We start from the raw sequence: 18,567 nt of genomic DNA, 5'->3' as shown, positions 1-18,567 counted from the left end.
CTAACAATAACAACAGCCTTAAATACATATTTAGCAGACATCTGTGGATTTCCCTTTGTGTAAATTTTTTTTTTTTTTTTGCTTTTGAATTTCATTCTGGACTGCTGATCACAAGGTTGGCGGTTCAAACCCACCTCAGAAACCCTGTACAGGTCACTATGAGTCAGCAGAACCCAATCTACAAGACTTTAACATTGTAAATGGTCATGGAGGGGCAGGAGCTCAGATAGGAGGGAGAAGACCTAGTGATTACAGCCCTAACTGTTTGTTACTGCCAGGCATAAGTTGTTAATGCATAAAATAATCAGATCGTAGATTTTTTGCTATTATAAATGTCAAGGTCAGATAACGAGATAGGAGATAAGTGAAGAGCAGATGCATGTGTTGAAGTCCTGGCCCTTCTACCTGAGAATGTGATCCTGTTTGGAAATAAGGCTTTTGTTTTTGTTTAGGTTGATGAGGGCAAACCAGGATAAGGTGAGTCCTAAACTTAATCACTTCTGAGTTATAAAAAGAAGAGAATTAGACACAGACATGCACACAGAAGGGGGAGAGACAAGCATGTGAAGACTGTCTGCAAGCCAAGGATCCAAGGAATGCACAGAGCTACTGACAAGGAAGAAGTTGACATGGCCAAGACCCTGAGTTGAGCGTCTAGCTTACGTTCTTTAAAGCCACAGTTTGTGGTGTTTGTGCTATAGCAGTGCTAGGCAACTCGGACAGACCTCAACTCTCAGTTCCGTCACCTGTCCCCCTGACTCTGCCACAATGACCAGGCACTACCCAGTAGGCCACTGCTCAGCAGGGGATGTGGCATCCAACGTCCAGCCATCCTGCTCCCTTTGCTTCTGAACATCCAATGTGATATTTTGTTCTCTTTGACTAGTATCCAGCTGAGGAAGAGAACCCATCTTTTCTTTGCTGGTGGGGTCCCTAGACCACAATTAGAAATAAGGTCACTCCCTGCCCTCAGGACTTGGGGTTCCACTGGCTCCAGAGGAGGCCGCCTCCTGCCCTTGAAGGCATTCTTCTGCAGAGCCCAGCTCCCTTCTCTGGTTGCCACTACCATCTTATTCACTCTTTTACGGCCAGAGCCCAGCCCATCAGGAACTAGAAGCCTGGTGCAAAGGCTGGAGGGGTAACCTATACCTGAATCCCAACACTGGGTTTACTATGTAATGTCTCCAAACCTGTTCCTTCCTCTCTAAAATGAAGATAGTCGACCTCCTGGGAGTTTAGAAGACTGACTAAGCTCCTGGTGGGGTGAAGATAAATGATTGCTCCTCCTTTCTCCAGCTGGGGCTTTGGAGCAAAGAAAGAAGACAAATACAGAAGGGTGAGGCTTTATTCATGAAGAGCATGGGCCAAGGCTCATGGGACATTAGAAGCCAATGGCTATGGGCATCTGAGTCTCCCCAGAGTCACCCACGGGGGGCTCGGGGGCGGCCTCAGTGTCATCCTTGGGGGGCTGAGGAGCAGCCTCAGAGTCACCCGTGGGGGGTTCGGGGACAGCCTCCCCACTGTTCACTGTGGGCAGTGCCTGGTAGGTCAGGGTCCAGTACTGCAGGTAGTTGGTTCTCAGGTGCTGCTTCATGGAGTTGCCATCTATCTTTTTGTTGATCTCCAGGTAGTTGTCTTTCTCCGTGGTATAGGGATCCCAGTGTGTGGGGACGGCCGAGTGGCCCATGTTGGGGTCCCTGCAGAGTGAGAAGAGGCTGAGTGGGCGCTGCAGAATCACCGAGAGCTAGAGACCTGGCCCAGTTCTGCCCTCCCACATGCCTGGGCAATCCTCCCTCGCTCCAAGCTAGATTGCTCAAATAAATCCACACTGTGTGCTGGGCACTGGTCTGAGTGCTCTGAGGACCTGGCAAAGAGCAGGGTGCATGCAGGGAGCGCTCATCTTCAGATGGAGATGCTTGGGTTCAGGGAGGTTATGTGACTTGCCCAAAGTGTCCCAGTTGGTAAGTGAGTGGCAGGAATCCCAGGTCTACAGAGCTGTGGTGCCTGTAGCTGGATCCACGCCAGGTGGGGCAGTAGCTCACGTCTGCAATTCAACCCCAAACCTTACCCAGTTCTAGCAAAATTGGTCCAATAGGCGATCATGGCCTTCGAGACAGTCTTATCTTGAGGCCGGTAGCCCAGAAGGGTGGCGAAGGGCTTCCCAAAGACATACTGGATATCATCTGCATGATCAGCCCCCACCCAATCAGGGTAGACAGGCATCCGAGAGGGGTGGGAGAACAGGTAGTTGTAGGTCTTGCCACTCCTGAGGATGAGACAAAGGGACCACTCAGTTTGGCAGGATGCTTACCTAGGCTGTCCTGCCCAGAGACAGACTCAAAGGGAGTGTGTAAGAAGCACATGAGAGAATCTGGGGGAATTTGCAGAGGACTCACAAAGAAGCTAGGATTGTCCCCCTTAGGAGAACAATCCCCTTTGGGGACTCATGGATTCTGCTTTCTAATTGTATTTATCCCACACAAAGGTTTAGGCATCTTCCTCTTATTGCTGAGTACCTAGGAAGTATTTTTCCTCACCAATCTTTCATTTATAGACTCTTCATTTGATTGGACAAGTTATATGCCTTCAGCTGTTTCACGTTTTGCCTTGCTATAAGAAGCAAAGTTGGTGGTTCAAGTTCACAAGCTGCTCCTTGGAAATCCTATACAGGGTCGCTATGGGTCGGAACCGACTTCACGGCACATAACCACCACCACTACCACAGTAGCAATGGAGTCCTGGTGTGGCACTGTGGGTTAATGCCCTGGATGGCAAAATCAGTTTGAACTACCAGGTCTACAGTTCAAGCTCACCAGCTGCCCCTCAGAAATCCTATACAGAAAACCTTTGTGTGGGATAAATACAATTAGAAAGCAGAATCCATGAGTCTCCAAAGGGGTTGGAACTGACTCAATGGCACTTAACAACAACAACACAGTAGCAATGGAGTCCTGGTGTGGCACTGTAGGTTAATGTGCTGGATTGCAGAGTTGGGTCGAATCACAAGGTTGGTGGTTCAAGCTCACCAGTGTCTCCTCAGAAACCCTATACAGGCCTGCAATGAATTGGAACCAACTCGACAACAACAGTAGCAATGGGTTCAAGTGTAGCAATGATTGTGAGATTGACAGTGTTTCGTTCTGTTGTGCATCAGGTTGCTACAAGTTGGTGTCGACTCGTTGGCACCTAACAACAACTTTTTAAGTAGCCTGGTCGAGCAGTGGTTAAGTAAGAGCTCCGCTGCTAACCGAAAGACCGACAAGCTGAGTTAACCCAGAGGCACCTTGGAAGGACAACGTCGATCATAATAAGATTGACTTCTGGAAAACCAGCCATTAAAAACCCTGTGGAGACTTTAGACCCAGAGAGGAAGAGGGGCTGTGTGCTGACGTCCGTGGGGGATGGGGGTTGGTTAATGATGCATGGAGGGGATTGTAACCATGACAATGAAATGATATACGATAGGATAAATGTAAAACTATCACATAATTCACAATAAAACATTAAAAGAAAAACCCTGTGGCACACAGTTCTACTATGAAACACATGGGGTCACTATGAGATGGAGCTGACAACTGGTTATTATGCTCTTTAATGTGGTCACAGAACCCTAGTGGCTCAATGTTTAAGTGCTCAGATTAACAAAATGGTCAGCTGTTTGAACCCATCAGTTGTTGTTCCATGGGAAAAAAGGTCTGGTGATATCCTCTCATAAAGATTGTTATTGTTGTTGTTGTTAAGTGCTGTCGAGTCGGTTCCGACCCATAGTGACCCTGTACAGGGTTTCCGAGGCTGTAAATCTTTATGGGAGCAGAAAGCCTCATCTTTCTTCCGCGGAGCGGCTGGTAGTTTCGAACTGCTGACCTTGCGGTTCGCAGCCCGATTCGTAACCACTACGCCCATAAAGATTATGGCCTAAGAAATCCTAAGAGGCAGTTTTACTCAATCATATAGGGTTACTATAAAGAGCTCTGGTAACGTAGTGGTTACAAGTTGGGCAGCTTATCTCACGGTCAGTAGTTCGAAACTATCAGTGGCTCCTCAGAAGGAAGATGAGGCTTTCTGCTCCCATAAAGATTTACAGCCTTGGAAACCCTACAACAGGGTCGCTGTGAGTCGGAACCAACACCACCACCACCACCATGGGTAACTATGAGTTGGAATTGATGGTACGTAACAACAACTGCTCACAGACATAAACTGTTCTGAAAGTGGGCAATGTTGAACAGAGACCATTGTCCAGTGTTCTCTTTACATACACAGCATGAAGAACGAAGGATAGATTTAAAACTCTATCCTTTCCTGAGGAGGAAAGTTGAATAGGGCAGAGGACCATGGAAGGGTTTTATAAACCCTGGAGGCCAGGAAGGGAAGAGAGTCCCTCTGGAGCCCTGCTAGACCAGGGAGAAGCAAATAGGACAGGGACATGTGGGACCTGGGCAGGGTTTCCCAGGCATTCTGACACCTATTACACACTCACTGGTGAGGCCTTGCAGGAAGCTACAGCATCCCAGGAGGGTCTCCTCAGGGTGCCACTCCCACACTCTCACCTCCACCCTCACCCGTGCCCTCACTTGGCATTGGCTCTGTGCTGGGCCACGGCAATCTTGGTGGGCATCAGGAAGAGGATGTCAGTCTCAAAATTCACCACGGTCTTCTTCCTGGTCTCCTGGGATGAGTCACTGGCCCAGGTCTCAGTGTACAAATCAAAGGTGGCATTGGCGCCTCTGAGCCCTTTGGTGATGGTGAGTCCACTGACCAGCTTGTAAAAATCCTCCCTGCAAGGACCAAACAGGCACTGGACTCTCCACCCAGTGCCAATGGGGGGAGCCTGCACACCCACCCAGAAGAAAGCCATGGATGGTCCCCACAACATGTTGCTCTGACTCCCACCCCTTTGCAAATGCCTGCCTCCTCTGGGACCACTTACTCCAGGTGAACTCCTCCCCAGAAGCCTTCAGCATGGTTCCTTGTCTCCCATGCCTCCTACTTACTCTGTGACAACCTTGTTAGTCTTGTCCACTGCTGGCACATCAATGCTGGAAAAAATGTGGCCATCCATGTTGTTGGTGCCTGCTAGGTAGTCAATATCAGCAGTGTTGCCGTACAGGTTGATAGGGTCGTCAGGGATGAAGTCTCCATCAACAACAGGGAGGAAGCCCAGATAGTGCAACATGGGGTCTGGATGGGAGAGCCAACAAATTCTTATACCTTCCAATAGCCCCTTAGCCGTCTCTCTCCTTGGCTTCTGAAGGTGGAGTTGGCCCCATCCCTATAAGGCTGCAATGGGGATCTCCTGCCTTCTTTGATCTAGAGTAGGATTTCTCAACCTTGACCTGATCCACATTTTGAGTCAGATAATTCTATGTTATATGAGGCAGGGAGGCTCTCCTGTGTGTTACACGATGTTTGTAGCATTCGTGGCCTGTACCCTCTGGATGCCAGAAGCATCCTTCTCCAAGTTGTGACTACCAAAAATGTCTCCAGATATTGCCACATGTTCTCTGGGGGCAAAATCATCCCTGGTGGAGAGCCATGGGTTTCCCCTTGCTACATTGCTGCCTATCCTCTGCCTCTTCTCACTGAGACTAAATTTGGGAGAAGGAGATCTAGAAACAATTGAGGAGACTGATGGAGAAAAAGACAACCCCCTCCCAGGGCTGAGTTCTAGTTGATTAGCCAAAAATTCAAGGAGGCCCACTTTGCCCTTCAGCACCCCTGAACTAGTCCCTAAAGAAGCCTTTGGTGTAAGAAGATGCATGGACTTCCTTAGGTCTGGAATGCTGGTTTTCCCTCCAGGCAAGGAGGGGCAGCTTGCTGTTCCCTCAACTAAGCTCCAAATGAAAGTCTTGGCTTTGTTTTGCCACATATTTCAGTTTAATTCGCAGAAGTAATGTGGTGGGCCCCATTGTACTAGGCCTGAGCAGAATGAGCCAGAGGGAATTCCAATCCACTAGACAGAGGATTCTGTTGTGCATGAGTTGGAACTGGATTGATGGCACCGAACAACAGCAAGGAAAGCCTGCTGACCTCAAGTCTATAGTTGTTGCTGTGAAGTGCTGTCAAGTCAGTTCCGACCCATAGCGACCCTGTATAGGGTTTTCGAGGAGCAGCTGGTGAGTTTGAACTGCCAACCTTGCAGTTCAAACAGCTTTGCAGTCTGGCACATTAACCCATAGCGCCACACCAGGACTCTACAAGTCTATAGTTGTTGTTGTTGTTGTTAAGTGCCGTCGAGTCGGGTCCGACCCATAGCGACCCTGTACAGGGTTTCCAAGGGTGTAAATCTTTACGGGAGTAGAAAGCCTCATCTTTCTCCCGCGGAGCGGCTGGTAGTTTCGAACTGCTGACCTTAAGGTTCGCAGCCCGATTCGTAACAAGTCTATAGTAGATGTTCAGTAAATGTTGAAGGAATGAATTAATGGTCATCTGGTACAAATTACTTAGTCTGAGGTCCTTGGACTCTCAGGTGGGCTTTAGCAATCCATGTTGCTGTTGTTATTGTTCTTAAATGCTGTTAAGTCAGTCCTGACTCATAGCAACCCTGTATGGGGTTTCTGAGGAGTGACTGGTGGGTTTGAATCGCTGACCTTGCAATTAGCAGTCCAGTGTTTTTCCTACAGTGCCACAACAGGGGCTCATGCGTTACCCTAAAGTTATGTGAAAATAACTGCAAGTGTATGCATTTCTGGGGGTGCAACCCAAGTGGTCATCAAGGGGTCCATGACCCATGAAAGATAAGAAGGAAGAATGGTCCCCTCTACCCCTTACAAGCGGAAGCCTGTATGGGAACAATTCCCCAAATGGGAATTCTGGTGACAGAACAGACACTTTCATTCCCTGGCCAAGAGCATGGCCTGCCCAGTAGAACCTTCCCCACTTTAAGCCACTGCGTGCCCCTGTGCCCAGCAGTTCCACTCACACTCCATGCCAGCCAGGGGCATCTTGTAGGCCAGAGTCAGGGCACGGGGGTCGGTAATCTTCAGACACTTGGCCATCTTGGCAGTGTCATCCATGGGGCAGCCCACCTTCTTGGCAATCTGGGGGTGGGGAGGGGAAAAATAGTAGGCAGGTAATTCAGGCAAATGCTCAGAACAGAGAACTACTGGAGACAAAGACATAATCCATGATAGAAAATGAAAATGTGTTCAAGACCCCTGCCTGGACATCTAGACTGAGCCCCAGATCCATGCCCACCCTGCCCACTGCTACACCACCACGTACCGTTTTGGCCCAGAAGAGTGGGTTCTTTTGGATGGCCCAAGGGGTCAGTGCCACACCACTCTGGCTGATGGCTCTCCGGATGAGGCCTTTGTTGTAAGGGGAAAGGGTCTGCAACATACAGGGGTTCTTTTACCAAGGCCTCGCCCACCTTGTCCTAACCCAGACTCAGCCACAGATATGCCCACTTGCCTCCTCCTCTCTGCCCACCTCCATCAGCTCCCTCCCAAACCCTTTGAGAGAGACCCTCCACTCTGGGGAGCCCCAGACCTGCAGAGAGACACTGACACCTCCAGCGGATTCCCCAAAGATGGTGATGTTGTCGGGGTCCCCTCCAAAAGCTGCAATGTTTCTCTTCACCCATGCGATAGCCATGTGCTGGTCCCGAAGGCCATAGTTACCTGGGGGCAGGATAGGGGGTAGAGAGTATCTGTTGGGTACCCTTGGCCAGGAGACAGGGGTGCTAGAGCCTGGCATGCAGTAGGGACAATCAGTGTGAGTTGGGTTAAAATGTCCTCAACTGTGCAGAGCCTAGGAATGGTAAATGCTGGATCCAAAGAGTCTGGAACCTGGGGGCTGCGGCCAAGGAGGAGACCAGATGGCCAGGTCCCTCCTTCCTGTTCATCTCCCTCCTTCCTGCTATGGCCCCTCTGCTGTCCGGCTCTCCTGATGCTATCTGTGTCTCGCATCTCTGCCTCAGTGTGTCATTTTCTGTCTCTATTTCACTTGGTTTTGCTGTCTCTGTCTTTTACTCTTTCTCTAGGTTTGTCTTTCTGTCTGTTAGTTTCTTTTATTTCACTACATTTGAGTCTCACGATTTAACTCCAGCTTCTCAGCTCTGTGAAAAGTATTCTGGACAGGAGACAGTTGGGAAGAAGGGCACTGAGGAGGATCCCACCCCCGGGACTTTCCGGTGCCAGGCGAACCTGGCAGGTTGGAGTCTCCAGTGCTGAGGAAACCCAGAGGGCCAACACGGTAGTTGAAGGTGACCACGATGACGTTGCCACGCGTGGCTATCTCCTCGCCATCATACAGGTAGTTGTTGAGAAAGTTGGCTCCGTGGCCGGCGCCCATGAGGAAGGCTCCTCCATAGATCCAGACCATGACAGGTAGGTTCCGAGAAACTGGGGATCGAGACGCTCCAGTTACACCAAGACACTTATCCAGCCCCTCTTCTTGGCTAATCCCCTCACTCCCATGAAGAGAGTGTGCTCATGTGGCCTCCAAGGGTCTGCTTGGGGACCAGCAGTGAGAGCCCTTCTCTTCCCCCTCTCACCCTGTGCTGATTTCAGGAAACTTCTATCTTATAGCCGTGGGACACAACCAGCAGAGTTGGGTCTGGGACTCGGATTCTTTGGGGGCTTCAGCAGGGAGAGGGAAACTTGAGGGACCACAGAGGGTGAACCCACCTTCCTTCTTGCCCTGGGGGACCCAGATGTTGAGATAGAGGCAGTCTTCCTCTCCATAGGTATCATCCTGAGTGACGGTGGCCTGCAGGCATCGCTTCCTGAAGTCCTTGGCCTTCAGAGTTCCTGAAAACAGAGATGTATCTAAGGTATGGAAGGTGTGGCACCGGCCCTGGTCACCACTTGAAGGGTGGCGCCAATGAGCAGTTTTTAATTGGCTATTGCAGTTTCCATCATCATCTATGAGAGATCATTTAGCGATTTGAAACTATCATCAGCGCTGTTTCCTCCCACAGATTCACCGCTGCCTACAGGTGACTGGAAGGGCTGGCATCAGGGTGGTCACTGCACAGTCCTCCCTAGCCGCAGGGCCCCGCCAAGCACCGCCTACTCGCACCTTGCCAGCCAGGGTGTCGCTGGGGGTTCTCCAAGGCCTTGGGGGCAGCAGCAAAGGGGATGCCCTTGAAGATGTCGATATAGTCGCCAAAGAGGCCAAGCTTCTTGTTGACACCTTCCACAAAGCCACCTTCTGTGTACACGGCGCCCAACTGTGGGGGAGACACGGTAGGTCAGGAGCACTCAGCATCAGGTTGTGTTCCCAAGAGACAGTTTCAAAGAGGGTGCAAGTCCGTACCAGAGACAAGACAGCAACCCCTGCCACTTGCCCATGTTTCTTAAGGAACTGGCTTACTGCCCCACTCAGAAAGCTGGAGAGGCAGGCGGTGGGGACCTGGATCCTGGCTACGGCCTTGAGCCTCAGTCTTCTCATCTGTAAGCTGAGCATGGGCCTGTGTTGGATGACTCAAGATGCAAGTAAGCACAGGCTAATTTTTGTGCTTACTAGTCTGTAGTGAACAATTTCTTTTTCTTTTTTTTGTATCACACATCAAAGATTCTGCTTCTAGGTCTAGCTGGCATCTGTCTCTCTCCCAACCTCACAGCACCTGCCTATAGATTCTATATCAAATCTATCTATCTATATATATCCAATCTATACCTTTGATTCTATATCAAAGCCTCTTCAAATTTCCAATCTCTGCCAGAGACGGTGTACCCAGTAAGCAAGGTAAGCACAGGCTTACTTGTGCTTAAGGACTAATCTGTAGCGAACCATGTCACATGGAAAACATTTGAAACGCTTCACTACAGATTAGTAAGTAAGCATAGGTAAGCCTGAACTTACCTTGCTTATTGGGTAATCTGCCTTTGCTTGTGTGTGATTAGACACTCCTCAGATTCCAGCCAGGGCAGGTGCTCAGCCTTGCCTGGTTGAATAAACAATAAACTGAGCATTTGTTTCCATACCTAATCCTGAGCTTCCTAGGGACTAGCCCTTCTCTCCAAGTCCCTCACTGTGAGTCGGTGGTCTTGTCGACAGCTCCTGTGTTCCCTAATGGAGCCATGCCCATGTCCATGTCTAGGCCCACCCCTGGGCAGTCAGAACTGTTGCTACTGCTTCTCTTGGGCTGAAGACCCTGGACTATGATGTTCTCCTCAGCCTGAGACCCTGAGGCTTCCCTGATGCAAGTTCACCTGCTGGAACATGGCAGTCTGACCTCAGAGCCAAGCGCTTCTCCCCTTCCCAGAGCCAGCTTGGGAGCAGTGCAGATACCCACAATGGTGGCTGTGGCAGGTAGCTGCTTCTGTTTCACCTGGATGGTGTGGCAGTCTTGAACCCTGGGCCTAGCTGGGACCCCAAGGCCCCTCTAATGTCACACTCGGGAGGAGAGAGTGAGGCAGGCTGGAACTGGTGAGAGAAAGAACCCAAAAGCAACACCTGCCAGACTGCCTTGGGGGAGAGTCCAGGAGATAGGATGAACCTTCCTGTCCCAAGTCTCCAGGCATTCTTCCCGACCTCTGGGAGGGGATGAAACCAGGTCAGGGCCTGGGGACAGAGAAGTCCCTTCCCAGAAGTGTCTCTGTATCAAGATGGGGCCCAAGGGCATAGGGACCCTGGTGCCAGGGGTAGAACTGATGCTGGACCCGAAAAGGAAGTCTCCCCAAGAAAAAGAGCAAACCCCCATGACAGAAGTGACCCAGGGATCATTCTGGAACCTTCAGGTTCCAATAAAAACAAAAGGAGTGCTGAGGGCAGGGTCAGGCTGTGCAGAGGACTTCCTAAGGTCAGAGACAGCATCTAGTTCCCCCCAGGAACTGGGAACAAAGAGGCTTTTCCTGGGATCCCTGCCTATCCTGGGGGTTGAGGTCCCCATGTAAACCCTACTGGGGCACAGTCTCAACTGGGCGCCCACAGTCTGCTTGTAGCTTTGGGGGTTCTGTCCTTGAGGCATTTCCAGCTCTCTTCCTCATACTCACCACAGAAGGCAGGTTTTACACAAGCCCCAGGGTTCCTAATTCCTGGAGGCAAGCTGACACCTATGGGTGCTTGTGAACTTCCCCTCTGGAGAAACAATGGAAGCCAAACTCTGAGGTTAGAGTTCACAGGGTCTCAGGCTCCTGCTCAGCCACTTGGGGCCTGTGTGTATTGTTGTTGTTAAGTGCCATCAAGTTGGTTCCGACTCACAGCAATCCCATATAGGCTTTCCAAAGAGCAACTGGTGAATTTGAACTGCCGACTTTGCAGTTAACAGTCCAGTGCTTTTCCTACAGTGCCACAAGAGGACCTGTATGTAGTTGGGCAAAATAGCTTATTCTGGACCCACTTCCCTTTCTGTAAAATGGGGATGATATTGACATTGGAAGGTTGTTGTAGGTAGGGTTGCCAGATTTAGCAATTAAAAATATTGGGTGTTTAGTTAACTTTTTGAACTTCAGATAAACAAGGAATCATTTTTAGTATATGTATGAAGGGGCTTTACAAAATTAACGGAAAATGGAATTGAAAGATAATGGAATTTTTCCACGAAACTTTTTGAAGCCCTCTTGTATATCCCAAATATTGTATGGGACATACACTAAAAAGGATTAACATCTGAAATTCAGATTTAATTTGTTGCTGACAAGTGCTGTTGAGTCAGTTCTGACTCCTAGCGACACTGTATAGGGTTTCCCAGGAGCAGCTGGTGAGTTTGAACCGATGACCTTCCGGTTCAAACTCACTTTGCCAGTGCTGAGCCAACAGGACTTGGCAGCCTGAATTTGTAAAGGGCTCTGGTAGCGCAACGTTCAATGCATGTCTGTTAACCAAAAGGTTGGCAGTTTGAATCCACACAACAGCTTCTCAGGAGAAAGACCCGATGGTCTGCTCCCATAAAGATTGTTGCTATTGTTGTTGGGTGCCGTTGAGTTGGTTCTAATCCATAGCAACCCTGTATAGGTTTTCCCAGGAGCGACTGGTGAGCTTGAACCACCGACCTTGCTGTTCAAACCAACACTGCAGTCCAGTGTATTAACCCACAGTGCCACACCATGATTACAGCTTTAATCACTCTATGGAACAGTTCCACTAGGTCACATGGGTCATTATGAGTCGAAATCGAATTGAGAGCACCCAACAAGAATCAACTCAACGGCACTTAACAACAACAACAACAACAACAACAAAGCCTGAGTTGTAAAATGAATGTCCCCCGGTGGAACCACACAGGCCTCAGCTCTGATTACACCCAGGAAATGTTGGCTGCTTCTCTGACTAGCAGCTTCTGCCTATGCTTCCATCTGTCTGTCTGATCCTTTCCATGACTAGTCCCCAAAGTGTCCAGAGCTGGTTTAGCAGGAAGAAAGTGAGAGACTCCCATCCTGGCCTTCTACCACCTCTGTTATGCTCTTGCCTACCTTTGCCGAACTCGCCACTGCCAAGCAGCAGGTGAGGCCCAAGATCACCAGCTCCAGGCGCCCCATGGTGTGTGCCTGTCTCTAGGTATCCCTCCTCTTGGGCCTGTGGGTATTTATGGAAACCAAGCCAGCCAGGAAACTCTGTTGGCAGCTCCCTTTGTTGGCAGTTCCCTCTGTTGGGTTCTGTCTTCCCTCCTCCCTCCACCCTTTCTCCAGGCTGGCCATGCTCCAACCAATGTCCCTGGGATGAGGAGACATCTGCTGTTCCCAGGGGGCCTCATCTGGGCCAAGGTTGTAAACACACACACACACACGTGTACACATGGTACAGGGAGGCTCTTTCCCAGCTGCTCCCAGGTGCCCTGGTGCCAGTGGTGCACCTGCATAGGTTACCACCTCCCTGGGAGCAGAGGCAGGTGGCACAGGGTATGGGAGAGTGCTTCCAGGAGACACGGGGCCAGGAAGTCTGGCTTCCTTATCAGAGAAATGGGCATGTTGGTCTCCATGCCCAGTCCACCCCAAGTTCAGTGGAGTGTGAGTTTATAGGAATGCCTCCAGTGGACCTTCCAGGATAGAAAAAGCTGCATGCTACTTGGCCTTCCTTGTTATTTCCATGAGCTGACTGGGCTCACTGGGTGTACAGGCTGGACTGGGGGCATGAGCACAGAGCTGTACAAGATAACCCTCAGTGATCTCCAAGTGACCAGTCAGTATGATGAGGTCTGGGATGGGAAAGGCCTGGGGTGGGAGGTGGGGGATGAGAGGCTCTGAGTCAGTCTTGAGAGTCAGAAAGAAAAGAGGGAAGAAAGCAGGAAGGCTTTCTAGTCATAAGGAATGGCATGAGCAAAGGCTCTGGAATATATTCTGATCAAGAGCGACAGACACACACACACACATGCAGAGAGATAGAAAGAGAGAAGCAGAGAGACAGAGAAGATAAAACAAGAGACCACTAATATTTCTCATGAACGTGTGTTACTTTGGCAACCACAAAAGCAGGCTATTAAAACACTGGAAGACCACTATCAGTAAAACCTGAAAGACTCTGCCCACCATGAAAGAGTTTAAACAACCTATCCTGAGTCTCTACACTGGGTATTGCCACTCCACAAAGAATAAGAACGTGGTACTCAGTGTGCACAGCGGTTCTCAGTGATGGACTTGGGAGCTGAGGTATGGCACCCTGAGCAGCCAGGAACCCCTTTACCATCCTAGAGCCTGTGCTTCTGCCACAGTTTCCTGCCCCAACTTATACCACACTCATGACTGTAGCCAGGATCCACACAGATTGGACGTCTGTCTGTCTGTCTGTCTGTCTACCTGCTACCATTCCCAGATCTTTTATTCTGCATAATGTACTCCTGGTATGGTGCTGTAGGATCAGCACTGGACTGCAAACCACAAGGCTAGCAGTTCAAACCCACCAGCTGCTTCTCGGAAACCCTCTACAGGGTCACTATGAGCCAGAACTGACTTGACAGCACTTAACAACAATGAACAGAGAAAGGCTGGAGAAAGCTAGGGAGAGGGCAATGGCTGATGGCTTGGAGGGAGAAGTTAAGATCCGTGAAGAAAGGGTCTGTGAAGGCTGGAAGCAGGGTAAACCTGGGCTCAGCTGGGAGTGGGATATGAGGATTGAAGAGCAAAAACTTTAAGGGATACTACTCTTGATAACTTCAGATACATGTGAAAGTTGAACAGTGAATAAGGAAGACCGTAGAAGAATTGATGCCTTTGAGTTATGGTGTTGGAGGAGAATATTGAAAGTACCATGGGCTGCCAAAAGAACCAATAGATCCATGTTGGAAGAAGTGCAACCAGAGTGCTCCTTGGAGACCAGGATGGCCACACTTTGTCTCTCATACTGCAGACGTATTATCAGAAGGAACCAGCCCCTGGAGAAGGACATCATGCTTGGTAAATTGGAGGGTCAGTGAAAAAGAGGTAGGCCCATCGACAAGATGGATTGATACAATGGCAACAACAAGGGGCTTAAGCGTAACAACAATTGTGAGGATGGTGCAGGACTGGGCAATGTTTAGTTCTGTTGTGCACAGGGTGGCTATGGGTCAGAACTGACTTCACAGCACCTGATGAGGAAATGCACTTGGCAATTCACACCTTTTTCAGATTCTGAGAACCTGCTCTAAAGGAAGTAATTTTGAATACTGGGGAATAACCCTTTGTGTACCAGGATATTCATTGTGGTATTATAATTGCTAAGGAAAGGGGGAGGAGGTGAGCCAAGGGAGAAAAAAAAGGAGGAGATCCACATTCTAATAACAAGGGGACATATTAAGTAAACCGTGGTCTCTAGCACCCCAGACAGTCCCGCATAGAGTGAGCTTTCTATAAATACTGAATGAAAGCTGAATGATGCTTTGCAGAAACATCGAAGAGAGCATTAGTGTCCATTTAACGAGAAAAATTGCCAGCTGACTACATTTGCTGGTGTGACCATTCGTTGATTCTGCTTTTGTGAACTGGATTTTAGGGGAATTTCAACCCAAAAAGTTTCAGCCAATTCCAGAGGCCCTGACTTCTGTGGAACTGGAACCATCCCAGAGGGTCCCACTTGTGACCTTAAGTCACCTCTGCCCTGGCATCACTGCCTGGCCCAGGGTTGTGTGTGGCCTCGGAGGTGCTGTTCCTCTCCTGGTTTACCTCTGACTCAGATCCCACAGAAGGCTGGGAGAGAATCAGACAAACTCCAGTGTGGGTATTACAATTAGCTGCTCCATGTTAACGCTGATGGAGAAAATGTAGTCTGAGTGCTTGGGCCAGAAGTTCTGAATCCAGGTCTATGGACCTATTAGGAAGTTCAAAAACAAACTGTGGGGCCAGGGACCCCCTCTGAAACCCAACGAACATATTTGTGTCTATGTATACCCCTCTGTGGAAAGATTCCATGGCTTTTACAGGAAGTACTTAGTGAATCTATGATTACCCAGTAAACCTGAGTTTGAAAGGAGCAAGGTTTTGAACTAATTGACGAAGTGAAAAATTAACCCAATTGATTTAACAGCACATAGACAGACAGTAAGCAAACAATGTTAAAACATTTTTGTTTCCATCTGGAAAACACCTGTGGCAAACACTTATGCCTGGCAACCACCCATGCTTCCTGAATGCCTGGAGAAAGTTCCAGAAGTTGAATCTGGACAAGCCTTCTCCAGTTCACAGGAAATACAGGGGGGAAGGAAACATGTTCACCACCACCAGGAAGATCCAGAATGGGGGACATTTTATAGGGCAAGTGACCCTGTTTAACAAATAAATGGCATGTACACAGGAGGAGGAAGCTTTGTCAGATTCAGGTTCATTCCATAGACAAATGCAACGCATGGACTTCTTTGAATCCTGATCCCAAAGTAAAAAGCCAATTTTGAGACAATTAGGGATATCTGCATATGGACCAGAATATCTATTCAAAGGTGGATGATTTGGACCCACCAGCTGCTCCTCAGAAGAAAGATGAGGCAGTCTGCTTCTGTAAAGATTTACAACCTTGGACACCCAGTGGGGCAGTTGGTCCTGCAGGGTCACCATGAGTCAGAACTGATCAGCAATGGGTTTGGGGTATACCTGTGATTATAATCTCACTTGGGAATGGTTTCTATTATGTTAAGGAGGCACTATTAGTGTCGAATGTACCTTAAATCATCTCTTTTGAGATAAAAAAGAGCAGATTCAGCAGGAAGCAAGGAAGCAGAGATGGGGAAAGATACCAGACCACATGAAGAGATGAGAGCCTTCCTCCCGTCCTCAGAAAAAGCCTTCCTCTCAAGCAAGGCTGGGGAACCTTGCTTCTGCCAAGGGCCATTTGGATATTTATAACATCATTCGCAGGACCACACAAAATTATCAACTTAAACATTAGCCTGCTGTATTTGGTCAAACATTTAATTAACTCATCCCTAACGTGATGGCTGGAATCGCAGTTGCCTTAGCAGGGCCAGACCAAATGATCTCAAGGGCTTTATATGGCCTGTGGGAAGGATGTTCCCCACCCCTGCTTTACAGTCAACACCCTAAATTCAGACTTCTAGCTTTCTAAACTGAGAAATAAACATGTTAAAGCCGCCCAATTGTGGATTTTCTGTTACAGTAGCACTAGGTAACTAAGATGGAGCTCTGGTAGCATTGTGGTTACGAATTGGGCTGTGAGCTCGAAACTACCAGCTGTTTCGTGGGAGAAAGAGGAGGCTTTCTGCTCCCGTAAAGATTTATAGCCACGGAAACCCTGTATAGGGTCGCTATGAGTCAGAACCGACTCCACAGGACACAACCACAACTAGGTAACTTAAGTGCAGTCATAGCATTGTTGTTGTTGGCATTTAACCCATCAGTTGGTTCCAACTCATGTCTGAGGAGTGGCTGGTAGGTTTCAACCACTGACCTTGTGGTTAGCAGTTCAGTGCTTATCCTATAGCACCACACCAGGACTCCAATAATGTTGCTATTGTTAAGTGCTGTTGAGCCAGTTCTCATAGCAACCCTGTAAAGGGTTTCAAAGAGCAGCTGGTAGGTTTGAACAGTCCACATTTACCCTACAGCACCACACCAGTTAAAACAAAAACGTTTTGTGTTAGAGGTAACAATAAATTATGGGATTTTCTTAAAACCATTTGCCCATTTCCATAAAAACAAACACAAAACCAAAAAAAAAACATGGGAAAATAAAGCAACAAAGTTGGCAAAATATAGTAGTAACTGCTGAACCTTGATAACGGGTAAAAGGGGACCATTATACAATTCTGAGTACTCCTGTGTATTTCTCATAATAAAATGCAAGAAAAAAAATAAGTGTAGGAATTTAGGTTTCCAACAGGGAACAGAATCAGGATCCCCTGGGTGGTACAAGGTTTGAAACCACCTCTACGCCCCTCAGAAGAAAAACCCAGGACAGAATTGTTCCTGTGAGCTGCTGATAAATGCCCATAGGATACACCACTACACTGAAAACCTTAGAGCACATTTCTAGTCAGACCTACTGAAATCTCCATGAGTTGCTATTGTTTTTACAACAACGGGTTTACATGGGAATCACCATAAACTACTTTTTAAGAAATTTAATTTAGGAAGAACTTGAGATGTTTTTTTTTTCATTTGGCAGAGAGTTGGCATCTGAGTGGGTTTAAAAGGCTTAGTTGCAGAGTGAATTGAGGGAGTGTCCCTACCTGTGGTGTGGTGAATTATCTAATGTCTCTTCTAGCCATGGTACTTAACATCTTGAAGAAATGCTACACAAGCACTTAATTAGCATGTTGTTGGTTGGTGTTAAGTGCCGATGGATGAGTCAATTCAGACCCATAGGGACCTTGTATAGGGTTTCCCAGGAGCAGCTGGTGAGCTTGAACCAACCTGGAGTTCAAACGGCTTTGCAGTCTGGGGCATTTACCCACAACGCCACACCAGAATGGCCCCTTGTAAATGGGCCATTTCCCAGAAATCCCCACCTGTCACTATGAATAAACTTTTTAAAACCAGTCCTGGTGTGGTGCTGTGGGTTAATACCCTGGACTGCTAAATTGTGGTTCAAGCTCACCAGCTGCTCCTCAGAAACCCTATACAGGGTCACTGTAGATTAGAACCAACTCAAAGGCACTAAACAATAAAGGTTTTGTTGGGGGAGAGAGGGGTTAAGCACTGTATTAAGTCCTGTTTGCAAGCTTCTTTCCTATTAGTAAGTCTTTGCTGGGATGAGAAAAAGAAGAGCCAAGAGTGGAGTGCGTCTTTAGGACCCTGAGATACTGTACATTGAACCCCTAGGGACAGAAAGCTGTGCCATTAGAGTGGTAGGGAAGCAGCAGCAGCAGCAGAATCAAGAACCAGAGCACACCAGGGAGCAAATACAGCCGGGTGACTCTGGAAAGGAAGTGTGCTTGTGGAGCGGCGTGCCTCCAGGCACCTAGGTTTGCTCATCCACGGAGTCAGAAACCCAGTGCCTTCAGTCTGAGGCTTATGGCATAGTGGTATGTTCTACGGGCATTTTATCTGAAGCTGACTGGAACAAGTGTACCCAGCATTTCTGACCCTGAATTGTAATGTTGTTAAGTGCCGTCGAGTCGGTTCCAATCCATAGTGACCCTGAACAGGGTTTCCGAGGCTTTTTTTTAAATCTTTACGGGAGCAGAAAGCCTCATCTTGCTCCTGTGGAGCAGCTGGTAGTTTCGAACTGCTGACCTTGTGGTTCACAGCCTGA

General features: G+C 48.5%; 1 protein-coding gene across 1 annotated transcript; it reads right to left on the bottom strand.

Moving 5' to 3' along the window:
* Window positions 1–1,381: 1,381 nt before the first annotated feature.
* CEL (carboxyl ester lipase) lies at window positions 1,382–12,428 on the bottom strand. Its single transcript, XM_006834906.1, has 11 exons — window positions 12,363–12,428; window positions 9,025–9,175; window positions 8,631–8,753; window positions 8,148–8,345; window positions 7,492–7,622; window positions 7,225–7,332; window positions 6,923–7,040; window positions 4,995–5,181; window positions 4,575–4,778; window positions 2,069–2,266; window positions 1,382–1,697 (listed from the first exon to the last, which is right to left on the bottom strand). The coding sequence occupies exons 1-11, from the start codon at window positions 12,426–12,428 to the stop codon at window positions 1,382–1,384; spliced, it is 1,800 nt and encodes a 599-aa protein (XP_006834969.1).
* Between the last annotated feature and the right edge of the window lie 6,139 nt (window positions 12,429–18,567).

The sequence above is a fragment of the Chrysochloris asiatica genome, unplaced genomic scaffold (genome assembly GCF_000296735.1).
Source record: "Chrysochloris asiatica unplaced genomic scaffold, ChrAsi1.0 scaffold00014, whole genome shotgun sequence".
In the NCBI taxonomy this organism is placed as follows: domain Eukaryota; kingdom Metazoa; phylum Chordata; class Mammalia; order Afrosoricida; family Chrysochloridae; genus Chrysochloris; species Chrysochloris asiatica.
Note: the sequence above shows the minus strand (reverse complement) of the source record. Positions and strands in the feature narration are given on the sequence as shown.